The sequence below is a fragment of the Otolemur garnettii genome, unplaced genomic scaffold (assembly GCF_000181295.1).
Source record: "Otolemur garnettii isolate 467f Iridium unplaced genomic scaffold, OtoGar3 scaffold00129, whole genome shotgun sequence".
In the NCBI taxonomy this organism is placed as follows: Eukaryota; Metazoa; Chordata; class Mammalia; order Primates; family Galagidae; genus Otolemur; species Otolemur garnettii.
The window spans coordinates 4,702,013-4,716,047 of NW_003852524.1; the positions used below are offsets into that span (position 1 = coordinate 4,702,013).

General features: G+C 35.8%; 1 protein-coding gene across 1 annotated transcript in view; it reads left to right on the top strand.

Annotated features, from left to right (window-relative positions):
• UGT8 (UDP glycosyltransferase 8) overlaps window positions 1-7,623 on the top strand; it is a 99,752-nt gene extending 92,129 nt beyond the window's left edge. The window contains 3 exon segments of the mRNA XM_012810346.2: window positions 1,973-2,004; window positions 2,060-2,320; window positions 7,260-7,623. Of these exon segments, the coding sequence (XP_012665800.1) occupies window positions 1,973-2,004; window positions 2,060-2,320; window positions 7,260-7,623 (657 nt within the window).
• The last annotated feature ends 6,412 nt before the right edge of the window (window positions 7,624-14,035 follow it).

Consider the following 14,035-nt stretch of genomic DNA (forward strand, 5'->3'; position numbering starts at 1 on the left):
ATAAAATATTTTATATAGTAAAAATGTGTATCTGTTCATTAAATTTCTAGGGAAGTATAATGCCAAATTATTTAATATGTTATAAACAGGTCATTGATTTGGGGAATGTTGACTACCCTTTAGTCCAGAATACTAATATTTAATATTATATAAAAGTGGTTGTAATTTTAAATTATACTTCCAAAATATATTTTCTGGAAGCTAGAGTGATCCTCTTAGCACCACTTCAGAATTTCATTTATGTATAATTTTTTTTCATCTAGTTCACTGTGAATGTTACTCTGTGTAAATGATGAAAACATAGAAAAGCAGCACAAGGCAATTTACCTTTCTTGATACTTGTATGGTTTTTATCTTTTATGTCTTTACTGTTATGACCGAAGATTTCATAGGAGGTAAAAAAGAAGCAGGAAATTTAAATAAGATACCCCGACTATCAGTTGTCTCAGCGCAATAATGTGACACTGTTATGTAGGAGCATCTAAATTTTTGTTGTGTGTGTTTTGTTTGTTTATTTGCATTTTGACTGCAAGGTGCTACGGCAGGGTCCATGCTGAACACCCCCCTCCAGTCCACAGCTCTCTCGAGTTCCTCCCAATCTCAGCTCTCTGACTTCTCCGAGATTAATGTCCTTTCACATTCTGAGCATGACCTTTCTGTGCTCTGATGGCCATAACCACAACGAGAAGATTCCTTCAGGATGAGAAGTAGGATCCAAAACAGAGTCTTTCCCTCCTGCTCTCCCCGCTCTTCACGGGCCAGCTCTGCTCCTCATTCACTGCTGGGCTCGGTGGGAGGGTTCTGTTCACAGAAAGGGGTCTGCTGCTAAAAAGAAACTTTGAAATCCATTTCTAGAGCAGGTCCTTTAGTTGGGCCTAAGAGTCACTCAAGGATAAAGATTAAAAGAGGCATTGCCTGACCAACTCCACTAGACTCCGGGGTAAGAGAGCTTCGGGAGCTCACACACATGCTCAGTTTCATACCTGGCATGAGTATTTGTACTTAACTGCAAGCTGTAGTTCCGATATGGCTGATAACTCACTTCTATAGGCACTATATTTTTCTTACACTTCTTATGTAAGTATTTGGATCCCTTTTATGAAATGTACGCTGTTTACTAGGAGAATAAATCTGGGTTTTAAAGTACCTCATTAATTTTGACAAATAATCCCTTTTTTCCGATAACGAGTAGATATCACAAAATGGTATTATCTTTTACAACTGATTTTTATAAATGTGCATATTCCTAAAATGTAAAAATTGTCAAACATAAATTCTGATGGAACTCGAATGTTACAGTGATTATTGTGCACCATTCTTCTTTCATAAGAGAAGCCTATTAACGCTACCTGAACTTCTGAAAACCAGCCCCACATTTTTACATTTTTCTTAATGAAGTGTGTTTGACTTTAATATGGGTAAATGCTTGAGTAGGCAGAGAGTAGATATCTCTTTCTGCAGAATGTGGTTCCACCCTGGTATGTGTGGTATTTCTTGCTTTCATTGGCTTCCTATTAATTACTGGCCATTTAAACACAGGTTGCTAGTAAGGTGATTGTGTTGGAGAGAAAGTAGTAAACTAGTGCTTAAAGCTATACATTTCAGCTACCTAAAAATGGCTTTTAATTGAAATACTGGCAGTCCCCAGGTTACGAATGAGATGGGTTCTTGAGTTGAATTTGTATATAAGTTGAAACAGGTACATTTACCTGTTACCTATACCAGCCTCCCTTCCTAAGTGTGAGTTGGACATCAGTCAGACATTTATAACTTGGGAGCGTACTATAACGTAATAGCCTCTGTTCATAGGTACAAGTTGTGCATAAATCAGATGTTTGTAACTCAGGGACTGCCTGTATGTTAAGTTGATAGTTATATGTATAGCAAGTAATTTCATTGGCATAGAGCAGGAGTGAGTGAAATTGGGCCCATAGAAATCTTGTCTCTGAAAGGGACAAGGGTGGGTGGGGAGGGAAAAAAGAAAAGAAATCTTATTTCTGAAATGTGTGTTAACTGTAGTGTATATGTTTAAGAAATTTCTGGAAAAATCTTTCTGTAGAGTGATAGTGTAATACGTTCCTTTCTTTCTTATTTCCTTAGGGCATTCGAATATTAAAGCCTTCCTGAGCCATGGTGGTCTGAACAGTATTTTTGAAACTATGTATCATGGTGTGCCTGTAGTGGGGATCCCACTCTTTGGAGACCATTATGATACAATGACCAGGGTGCAGGCGAAAGGCATGGGGATATTACTGGAATGGAAGACGGTGACTGAAGGAGAGCTCTATGACGCACTGGTGACAGTTATCAATAATCCCAGGTGAGGTTTCAGCGTCTGCTTTCAGCATATGTGTGTATCATTAGTAGCCAGTTATTGTCAATAAGTTGTAAAACCAACCATGGAAACATCCTTTAGATTCCTGTAGCAATGCCTTGTGCATGTTTTCTATAGTTTGAAATATAGCAATCATTTGGCCAGTCCTGTAAGGACTCTGAATAATATTCTATCCGGATGTGCCAAACTGAGGGATAAACTATTATGAACAATCATTGGGTTTCTACAGTACATCAAAATGTAACCTTTATTTCATTGTAATTCTCATGATAGCCATATAGAGGTTTTTATTACCTACATAATAGAGATGAGGTGCTTGAAATTCAGAGAGTGTAAGTCCTTTTCTCACAGTCACACAGCAATTAGAGCAGAATGAGAATCAGAAGTGATTCTCAGGCCAGTGCTCCTTGCACTATAGGCCAAGCCTTGGGCTGCGAGGGATCCCTTCTGAATGTTGAGATTGATTTATGTAGGTGAATGATAAAAGCAGAATCTTTATTTTGCTTTTTAAATTTTGATGGGTCCTGAATTAACCTGGTTTAGATATGAATCTCCAAGGATGGAGAACTGGCTCATGTGATTTTAAAATTGCTTCTTTTAAAATAAAGAACTGTTCACCATTTTTATACACAATGTTTAATTTCTCTTGCTTACAAATGGTAGTAAGGATTTGAAGAATGTAAAACTTTTTCTGTTTGTTGGGAGATATGGCTTAACACAAGATTGAGGAATGCTGCCTCATTCTAAGGGACAACCAACCATAAAATTTATTTCAGGTAAAATAACGTAACTTATATATAAATTGCTGAATTCAGCGGAGGTCCAGCATGCTACCTAAAGCATGAGGGCTGAGGTTGGCTGTCATGTGCTGGCACATTAAAATACTCGGTGTCTGGGTTATAGCTCTGGCACCTGGGCCAGTATGTTCTATGACTAGCAGGGCCTTACTATATCCTTTCTTATATGAGCTATAGTTTTTCTTTTAAAGTCTAGCACTTTACGAAACATGATGTTCTTGTGGAAAAAGAATATTTATATCATATTGTCTTTTTAAAGAGAAGTTTATAACATACAGCACTAAAGGAGAGTTGTAGGGTGGTGAGAGGACAGTTATAGAGCTACTGGGTTGGTCAGTTATAAAGAAAAGAGCAAGGCCGGGCATGGTGGCTTGTACCTTTAATCCTAGCACTCTGAGAGGCCGAGGCAGGTGGATCTCTTGAGCTCAGGAGTTTGAGACCAGCCTGAACAAGAGTTAGACCCCTTCTAGAAATAGATCTAGAAATAGAAAAACTTAGCTGGACATAAAGATGGATGGCTGTACTCCCAGGTTCCCAGGTACTTTGGAGGCTGAAGCAGGAGGATCTCTTGGACCAGGAATTTGAGGTTGCTGTGAGCTAGCCTAATGCCATGGCTCTCTGGCCTGGGCAATAGAGTGAACCTCTGTCTTAAGCAAAAAAAAAAAAAAAAAGAAAAGAAAAAGGAAGAAAAGAAAAGAGCAAAAATCTGGGGTAGTTATAGGAAGTTAGTCCAACTGTTCTGTGAGGCTTGAGCAGGCTGACTGCAATTAAATTCCAGCTACATAATATTGATGTATACATAAGTGATTGACTTCATAATGTTTTTAATTTTGTGCAGTGAATCAATTTATATCACTTCCCAAACTATGCATATTAGATAAATAATTAGTTAACTGTATGTAATCTTTGAAAACTTTCAGTATTTAACTGAAAGCCTTTTGTGTATTCAGGGTGGAAGGACATCTCCAGCAGTGTAAAAATTGGGAGTATGTCCTTTGCTAAAAGTCATGTAAACTAATTTATCTTTTTGTGTTTCAAATATATGACAGTGCTCCACATTTAACATCTAATAATTATTAAAGAGACTAATTTGCCTCTCTGATACCTTTTTCTGAGATATTGCAGTTTAAAGCAAGTAACCAATGTTGCTTAAAAAGTATTCCTTGTTTTTTAACCCATAACATAAATAAATTTATACACTTTTTTCCCTTACTTGTATGTGGGTTTATTGAATAAAAACTGTTTGCTTTTCCTTTGGGGGGAATTCTTTTGAATCTGGAGATGTTATTATTTAAAATCAGGTTAGGGGAAAAGATGGGGAGCTGATTATTATTAACCTAGTGCATATCCAACCTGTGGTCGACTCCTAATAGAAGACACGCTTTTATAAAATGTGATGCATATGTCACATGAGCACTTTACAAGGTAATTCTTTTTATTACAAGGGCCTTTATGTAGAGAATCCTTACAAGAGTTTAGAGTTGGCTTAAGTGACCATTTTAGTCACACTTTTTAAATTTGGCAACATTCAAAACTTTGTTGGAAAGAATGTTGAAGTTTAAAGCAAATTGTGCTGAAAAGAACACTTCCACGTAACACTACATTTGAGGCCAGTACCAGCATGAAGAAATTTATCTGTGGAGCCCCCAGCATTTCCTTCCAGTTGATCCACAGTCCTCAGAAGAGTCAGCAAATTGGATTGTTGAGTGTGTAATTCAGCTCTGTGAGTCTTCTCCCAGGTAGGACTGAGAGTCTGATACGAGTCCTTGACACTCAGATAAGCTGAGACATTTAGGAGATTTTCTGACAAATAGTGATTCAGGACCCAGGTGGACCTGTTGTTTCCTATGGTTAATCATTTATTCAACAAACAGTGCAAGAAGTCGGATTCCCCACAGGAGAAACTGTATAATCCGTTTATACACAGTGACTACAAAGTCCCTGAGGACTGAGATTGTTTTTATCCTCCTTCTCCATCTTCGTTCAGTAGAAGGCTGGATTTTATTTCCTAAGATACGATGCTTCAGTTTTCGTATTTTGCAGATGCCTTTTCACCCCATAAGCACTTTCTTACAAAGTGGAGTAGTAGAAAGTATCTAGTTTCTCTTTTGACAAAATTTTGAGAAACTTCTCTTTTTAGAAGTCATGATAAGTTGCAAACATCCGTAATGTTTGGGTGAGGGTTTTACATTGTGAAAACAACTGGATGTAGTATACAGTGTGGCCATAAAGTCAGATTGCACATGAACTTTATGGCCACCGTCTATAATTCTGATGTTGTTGTGAGACATTGATGAGTGAAAAACTCTGCCTGCTAATTGCATTTCCCTTTGTATGTGACTCTAGGAAGAAGCTGCAAGTAATAGCCTTGAGCTGCTCTTCATTCTGTTTCTCAAATTTGTTCTTTTATTTGTTAGATCTTAATGTGTAACTGAGTAGATCCCGCATTAGGCCCTGCAGTCTCCTAGCTCCAGTGTTTCTGTGGACTTCTTTTGCTTCCTGTAGTCATTTTGGCCATTGTGCCCTGAGTTACATGTTTCTGTGTCCCATTAACCGACTCTGCCATGTGAGCCATCCACACTGGAAACATGGCAGTTCCATCTGATTTCTCCCTCTCCCTTCAGATCTTAACCCTTCCTCAATCTTCCACTACGACATTTCCCACGGCGTTGTCTAATTCCATTAACATTTTTTGGCAGTTTCTCTTTGGCCATTAGTGAAGGCTTTTGAATAGAATTTCCACCATCAGTATCTTCCTTTCTGATTTAACAGCCAGTGTTTCTGATGTAATGGCTCTAACCAAGTTACATATTTGAGCATTCAGAAGACCGTGAGCAAAACTCATCTTCCTCCAGTCTAACTTACAAGCGAACACTTCTCATGCCACCCACTCTTTCCAAGTGAATTTCTCTGAGCACACTCTCACTCTCCCACCTTTAGGATTTAGTTCCTGTGCTTCTCTTGGCCTATCACGTTTTCACACATGTCCAAACTTTGGTTCCTCTGTAAGGCACAACTCCAGAGTGATATCTGCCATAATATATTTTGTAACCTCTTCAAGTAGAATTGTTTCTTAGGTCTAAATAATACAAAAGGGATTTATGCGAGGGAGCTTTGGGTAGTTGTCAAAGATTGGCACACAAGTGTGTAGTTACGTATTTATTTATTTATTTATTTTTGAGACAGAGTCTCACTATGTGGCCCTCAGTAGAGTGCCATGGCATCACAGCTCATAGTAACCTCAAACTCTTGGGCTTAAGTGATTCTCTTGCCTCAAGTTCCCAAGTAGCTTGGACTACAGGTGCCTTCCACAATGCTCAGCTATTTTGTTGTTGTTGTTATTATTATTTATCAGGCCCAGCTTGGTTCAAGCCCGCCAGCCCAGTGTATGTGGCCAACACCCTAACCACTGACCTATCGGCGTCAAGCCATAGTTACTTATTTTTAAATTAAAATAAAATGTTTATGTTTTCACTTTCATGATTATCTTCTTTAATTGGTGTTTAACCACTTAAGAGAGTGATTTCTTTGTATATACGTATATCTATACACTACCTATAATAAACACTGAGTATAATATCATCTGTGGCTTCATAGAAGTGTTTCTCAACCCACTTTTATCTCTTTAATAAATATGTCCTCATCCCATTATTTAATGTTATTTTAAATTGAAACAAAATTAGATGTCACTGCTGAAAAAAGGGGGATGGAACGAAGTTCTGCATATTTTACTCCATCTTTCCACCTAATACATTTTAAATGAATAATAACAAATTTACATCCCTTCCTGATTGAGACTTATAGAATAATGGTATTTAAAAACATGATGAGAAGGACTACGTGTGGTATAGCATAGAAAGAGCATCAGGAAAACTTGAATTCAAACCTTAACATTTAATCATCAAGTTAGTCTCTCAGATTTTCATGTTCTTTTCCAGTTTAAAATTCTTTTTGTTGGGTTAACATAAAAGAATGTGTTTAAAACACTTAACATCATGCGCACCCATTCTGGGCACTTAATTAGAGACAGTTGTTTTTGTTAATTTACCCAGATTTAGATTGAGAGATCGACAAATAACAGTATCTGTGTGTATGTGATCATCCTGTGTTTTACTCTCACTGCACAGCTACCGTCGGAGGGCTCAGAAGCTTTCAGAAATTCACAAGGACCAACCTGGCCACCCCGTCAATAGGACTATCTATTGGATAGATTACATTCTCCGTCACAATGGAGCCCACCACCTGCGTTCCACTGTCCACCAGATCTCTTTCTGTCAGTATTTCCTACTGGATATTGCCTTTGTGCTTTTGCTTGGTGCTGCCTTGTTTTACTTCCTCTTGTCCTGGGTGACAAAATTTATCTACAGAAAAATCAAAAGTCTCTGGTCTAGAAATAAGCATAGCACAGTTAATGGACATTACCACAATGGAATCCCCAATGGCAAGTACAAAAGAAACGGCCATATTAAACATGAAAAGAAGGTGAAGTGAGCCAACAGCCGGGGGCATAGACACAGATCTGTTCAGTCACCACTATTTAGTCTAACAGCTACTAAAAGTAAAACATCAGTAAGCAATTCTAACACACCCTTATCAGATTTTACTAATGAAATTCTGTGGAATTAAGATGGCTGTAAAAAAGCACAACCCTAAAATGCAAACATGTGTTTTAATCAAATACTGATACGGAGAGTTTTGGCACTCAACGCTGTAGAAGCCTTAATTATTTAAATCAACTAAGTGACCGTGTCAGACCTTAGTTTTAAATCTTTATATGTTTGTGTCCCAGATAAGGAATGGTTTCTTTTTCTTAATAAGAATTGTGTGTGTGTATGTGTGTGTGTGTGTGTGTGTCCTAATTAAGAGAATTTTTTAGCAGCTGCTTGCTGTATTTGTTGAAGGTACAACACATTCAAGGATGAAATAGAAAGATAGGACCCAAATGTCTCTCTTCTGTCATTTAATGTATGTGAATTCAGAGCACTACCGTGAAAGAACACTTTTCCCTCAAAACTGGACCCAGAGGAAGATAATGCGAGGATACCTGGAACAGAGTTTTTATACTTTTAGTTTGTTTCAGTTGTTTTGTGTTTGTTTTCCTTTTGTTACAGACTGTGGACACTTCTGGGGGAGAATATATAATTAAGGAAATGTATATTTGTTGTCACATTTTACTTTTGTGTTCCCACTACTGATCATTTTCCTGTGGAAGAATTTCATAGTTTTTTTTCTATTTCATTTTAATGGGTAACATTATGTTAAATGTACAATTTAAAGCTACAAAACTCTGACTTTTGTTCAAAGTATTGACGATTATTGTTTATATGGCATTTTTCAATAGGGATGTTGTTTGAATGTTTGCGTAACTGTTTGATGGCTTTTCTATAATGTAACTTTGGAATGTTCAGGTGTCACATCTGCAAAACCTTAACTTTGAAAACCCAAGTTCTTCTTCCCTTTTATTATCTGGGCCACACGATCTTATTATATAGGTGCCAACTTTCAATTCTTTTAAATGGGATATTTGCCGTTGTTCATATTGGTACCTGATTTGTCGGGAGAGGTTTGAGGTCTTGATAACAAAACCGACTACACAGATACACAGAAAACGACAGAGAAATTGTACCACTTGTGTGTGAAAATGAGTTCCTACTTTCTCGCTCCCTCCCTCAGCCCCCACCTCAGCAGCCTTTTCCAGTCCTCGTGGCTGACATGGAACAGTGACAGTATTCATTTGAGAACAGGGATGTAAGTTGCAGACATCATAAAATCCGGACCTCCCTGCTGAACCATTCACTGATTGACAACTGAGTCCATTCCATGTCCTTCTGTTTACTTAGCATTTGCACTACACAGGTTGAGTGTATGCTTTATTTATTTGTAGTTTGAAACCCCGCATCTGACAGCTGAGAGTAGACAAATACAACATTCGCCTAATGGCCTTCGCTAACAGGGAAGAGTTGTGAAAATTCTGGAATGCTGTAAATCCTTGTCGTACACTATGACAGACACCGTCATTACACTCCCACCAGGAGCCACTCTGCTATCCTTAGAAATAATGTCACAAGTAGTTTCCTAATATGCAATGCAGGCAAATGTTCTGCCCTCTGAATACTTGAAGAAATGGTATTATACATAGAAGCCTATTATACCTTTTCACAATCTTATCACAACTTTGCCGTTAAAAGGGAAAAAAGACACAGGCAATGAGTGGTGGGGTAGTAAAGGGACTTAGAGTGTATGAATGAGTTGATTTTACTTTTTTGGAATTTGATGAAATTGACCATAGACACTGACTGGATGATTAAGCTTAAGTTAATCTCCACTGTGATAAAAACTTAAATAATAAACATGATTTAAAATAGAGAAGTGTTGTTGGAATAAAATTTTTATCCAGATTATATTTCACAATATTTTATATACATGTCCATTATAAACGTGTTTCTAAGAAAAGTCTCTCAACTTTTGTATGTGTATATGAGTATGAAAACAATGTATTAAATGTGAGATTGTTTTTATATTATTAAACAGAGGGATTTAACTTACAAGTACATCAAACCTGGATCTTAAAATTCTGTCCAAGAATTAAGAATGTTAAGTCTAGGTATTTACTGATCACTGTTGTTTTTTTTCTGGTAAGCTTATTGTTAGCCAGTTTTGGTAAATAGAGTGATTTAAAATTTTTCACACTTGGGCTAGATTCTCTAATAAAGTAAAGTTTTCAAGAAGGTATTCACTCATTGATTTTTTTAGAAAGAATTGCCACAACTATTTATATATTCCTATGACCATTTATTGTGTCAAACACAAATGAAAATTAAGACATTTTTCTCCTAAAGTGGTAACTTCGAATATCCCTCCCCACAGATACGGGGGAAGATTTGGATATCCAGGTTTGGAAAGAGGTAATGTTTGTGTTAAAGAATGGTTTATGATTTAAGTTTAAAAAAGCTAAAGACTCTCTCTTCAAAGCTCAGCTGTTTACCAAATCCCAAAATGCTATTAAAACTGAATGACTCCACTTAAAAATATAAAAAGTGAAGAACAAACTAAAGGGATAATTCAGTGATCTGTTTTTTTGAAAGTATCATTCATTTTTAATTTTTGCTTCTAAGTGATTCAGCTGGTGTGTAAATATAAAATCACATTAGAGAATATTTATATCCAATTGGTATAAACAAAATAATGTAAAATTGAAAACTTTTAAATCTTACATGATGAAGTTTGGAAGTTACAAGAATTCTATTACACTTCTTCAAAACATGTATTAAATAACTTATTATCCTTCTTCTGAGATGGTAATGTTTTCAGCCAGTTTTGAAGATATATTTCAATGCAAAGATGCTGCTGACACTTTCCACAGACAGCAAAAACATTTTGTCAACAAAGTCAACAAGTTTTAGCTAGAAGTGCTTTTGAAGTTCACACAATTTAAACAACCCTATTATTATTTTTCTGTAAATCCTGCAAAATGTTACAAATCCCGAAAGGCACATGGTAGTTAAATAATTTGTAACCTTACTTTTAATTAATTCAGACATTATTTAAGATAATTCACATTGTAGTCTGCAAGACTTTTGATAATCTACCTATTTAGTGTCATAAAACCAACAGATTTTTTTAATAGAGTGATATATAATGCAAGTTCAGACTGAGAAATCAGAACAAAATGTAGAATTACTCTGTTAATTCAAATAAAACAATTATAGTGTCAATCTACAGAGAAAATCCGAATACCAACATTAATCATAGGTATTGCAATATCTCATGTATTACAAAGTATTTTCATATTTTTACCAATAAACCCAGATATTCTTGCTGAATTTTGTAGAATTATAATAAAATATTTTATTCTAGCACTTAGTGGGAATGCTTCCAACTTTTTCCCATCCAGTATTATGGTGGCTATCTGCCTCCACCTGTATTTAACATAATGCTGGAGAATCAGGCAAGAGAAAGAAATTTATGGTATCCACATTGGGAAAGAGGAGGTCAAACTATCACTTTTTGCTAACAATATGATCTTATATCTAGAAAACCCCAAAGACTCCACTAAAAGACTCCTGGAACTGATAAATTCAGCAAAATATCAGGTTATAAATCATCAATGTACACGCATTCCTATACACCAGTAACAGTCCAGCTGAGAGTCAAATCAAAGACCCCATATCATTCACAATTGCTACAAAGAAAATAAAATACATGGGAATAAGTTTAGGAGTTGAAAGATCTCTACAAAGGAATGAGGAAACACACAGAAAAGAAATCACAGATGACAAAAATGGAAAAACATGGACTCGTGGGTAATTGCAGTCAATATTATTCTGTCTACTATGTAAAGTGATTTGCAGATTCAATGCAATCCCCATCAAAATAACAATGTCCCATATTTCACATATCTAGAAAAAATATCTCTATGCTTAATTTGGACTTAGAAAAGAGCTTAAATAGCCAAACAATCTTAAGCAAAATGTGTAAATTTGGAGACATTTCATTACAAGATTTTGAATTATACTACAGGCACCACGGTAACCAAAACAGCATGGTATTGGCACATAAAAAGACATAAATTAATGGAGCAGAACAGAGAACCTAGATATAAAACCTCCCATATATAACCAACTGATCTTTGACAAAGCAAACAACATACACTGGGGAAAAGAAGCCCTTAATTTAATAAGTAGTGCTGGAATAATTGGACAGCTATGTACAGAAGAATGAAACTGGATCTATTACTCACAAAAATTAATTTGAAGATGGACAAAATATTTAAATGTAAAGCATGAAGCCATAAGAATTCTAGAAGAAAATGTTAGAAAAACTAGATACCAACCTAGAAAAAGAATTTATAAAGAAGATTCCAATGGAAATCACAGCAACAACAAAAATAAATACCATAAATGGGACTTGATTGAATTAAAAACCTTCTGCACAGCTAAGGCAATAGCCAGCAGAGCAAATACACAGTCTACGGAATGGGAGGAAATGTTCACAAGCGATAACAGCTGATAAAGGGCTAATGACAAGAATCTACAATGAACTCAACTTCATTAAAAAGTGGGCAAAAAGATATGAACACACAAACTTTTCAAAACAAGATAGATAAATGGCCATCAAACATGAAAAAATGCTCGGTGTCACTAATCATCAGAAATGTAAATCAAAACCACAATGAGATATCACTTTACCCCAGTTAGAATGGTTTTTATTAAAAAGTAAAGAAAAAAAATGCTGGCATGGATGTTGAGAGAAAGGAACATGTACACTGTTAGTAGGAGTACAACGTAATATGAAAACAATATGACAATTCCTCAGAGAACTAAAAGTAGACCTACAATTTGATCTTCAATCCCACTACTGGGTATTTAGCCCAAGGAAAAGAAGTAATTTTATCAAAAAGACGCCAGCCCATGAATACATTGCAAAGATGTGGAATCAATCCGAGTGCCTGTCAATTCATGAGTGAATTAACAGAATATAGTATATGTATACTGTAGAATACTACTCATCCTTGGAGAAGGATGAATTAAGTTCTTTTGCAACAATTTGGATGGAACTGGATGCCATTATCCTAAGCGAAATATCTAAATAGTAGAAAAACAAATTCTACACTTGTTATTAAACTGGAACTAACCAATGAGCACACATGTGCACAGGGGGAAATAAAACGCAGTGGAAAACAAGCAGGAAGTGAGGGGGAAAAAGGAGATGGGCAAAAACCTCCCTAACAGTATAATGAACATTATCTGGTTGATGGGCACACTTACAGCCAACTCTGTCTCAAGCATAACGAACATGATTCATGTAACCAGAAATATTTAGGCCCCAGTAATATTTTGAAAAACAAATGCAAATAGTTTTAACTTTCTCACTTCCCCTAATTTTGTGTAATAAGTGATCATTCCCTGTTCTTAAGACAGAATTTACCTGAGTTTCACTGACTCATCTATACTTTTAAAAGGTAATTTCTACTAAAACATGACTCTTTAGTTTTAACATTAGGGTCAGATTTATATTTAGGTCAAAAAAAAACAAAAATCAGTGCAGACAGGAGGAGTTTTGTTACTGGGATTCTTTACACAAATAATGTTTTAATTGAGGGCTCTAAGCCCTTAGTACAGTACTTTGTTGGAATGTGTAATGTGTTAGAACAGGTGAATTTATTTGGCTGAAGATCACGAGTATTCCAACCTTTTAGCAGAAAATGATAATTTTTGCATGTAAATAGATCAGATAAATCACATGTGACATTAAATTTCAAATTAGCAGTCATGTGTGATGGTGTACCACTACCCGACCTATGTGTTCTGTTCACAAATCAAAGAAACTGGGAAAAACTAGACATCTAGAAAAGCCCAACACTGTAATACCTTGAAGATTACCAATTCTGCTTCCTATCCTAGTACTTCTCTCTGAGTATAACACAAGCTATTTAAGAGTAAGAAGGTAATTCCTAAGGTGCATAAAAATATCAGTGTGAACAATTAAGTTCTGACCACCAGAAAAGGCAAATGCTAAAGATATATAACAAAGTGAGGAAAAAATATATAATACGATGTATTAATACTCTTTACTTGTGTCTTGTTAGTATTTACCACCAATTCTTTAGAAATTAAAAAAATTTAAATCAAAAAATGCTTTCTCAGTTTTTTTTAAAAAGAATGGCAGTATGGTGAACTTATTTAAGTCTATATCAAGAAACAACACCTTTATTTCTCTTAAACTAAAGAAAGTTCCAAAGAGCTATCAAGGTTTAGAGCTTGGTGAGATGTACCTGCTTGTAACACTTGTTGTGGAGATGTTGGGAATAAAGAAGATGCAATTGTTATAAAATCAAGCCATTGCTTTGAATATATTCTTTTTTGCACTTCCATCTTCTTATTCCAAAATGCAAAAAAAAAAA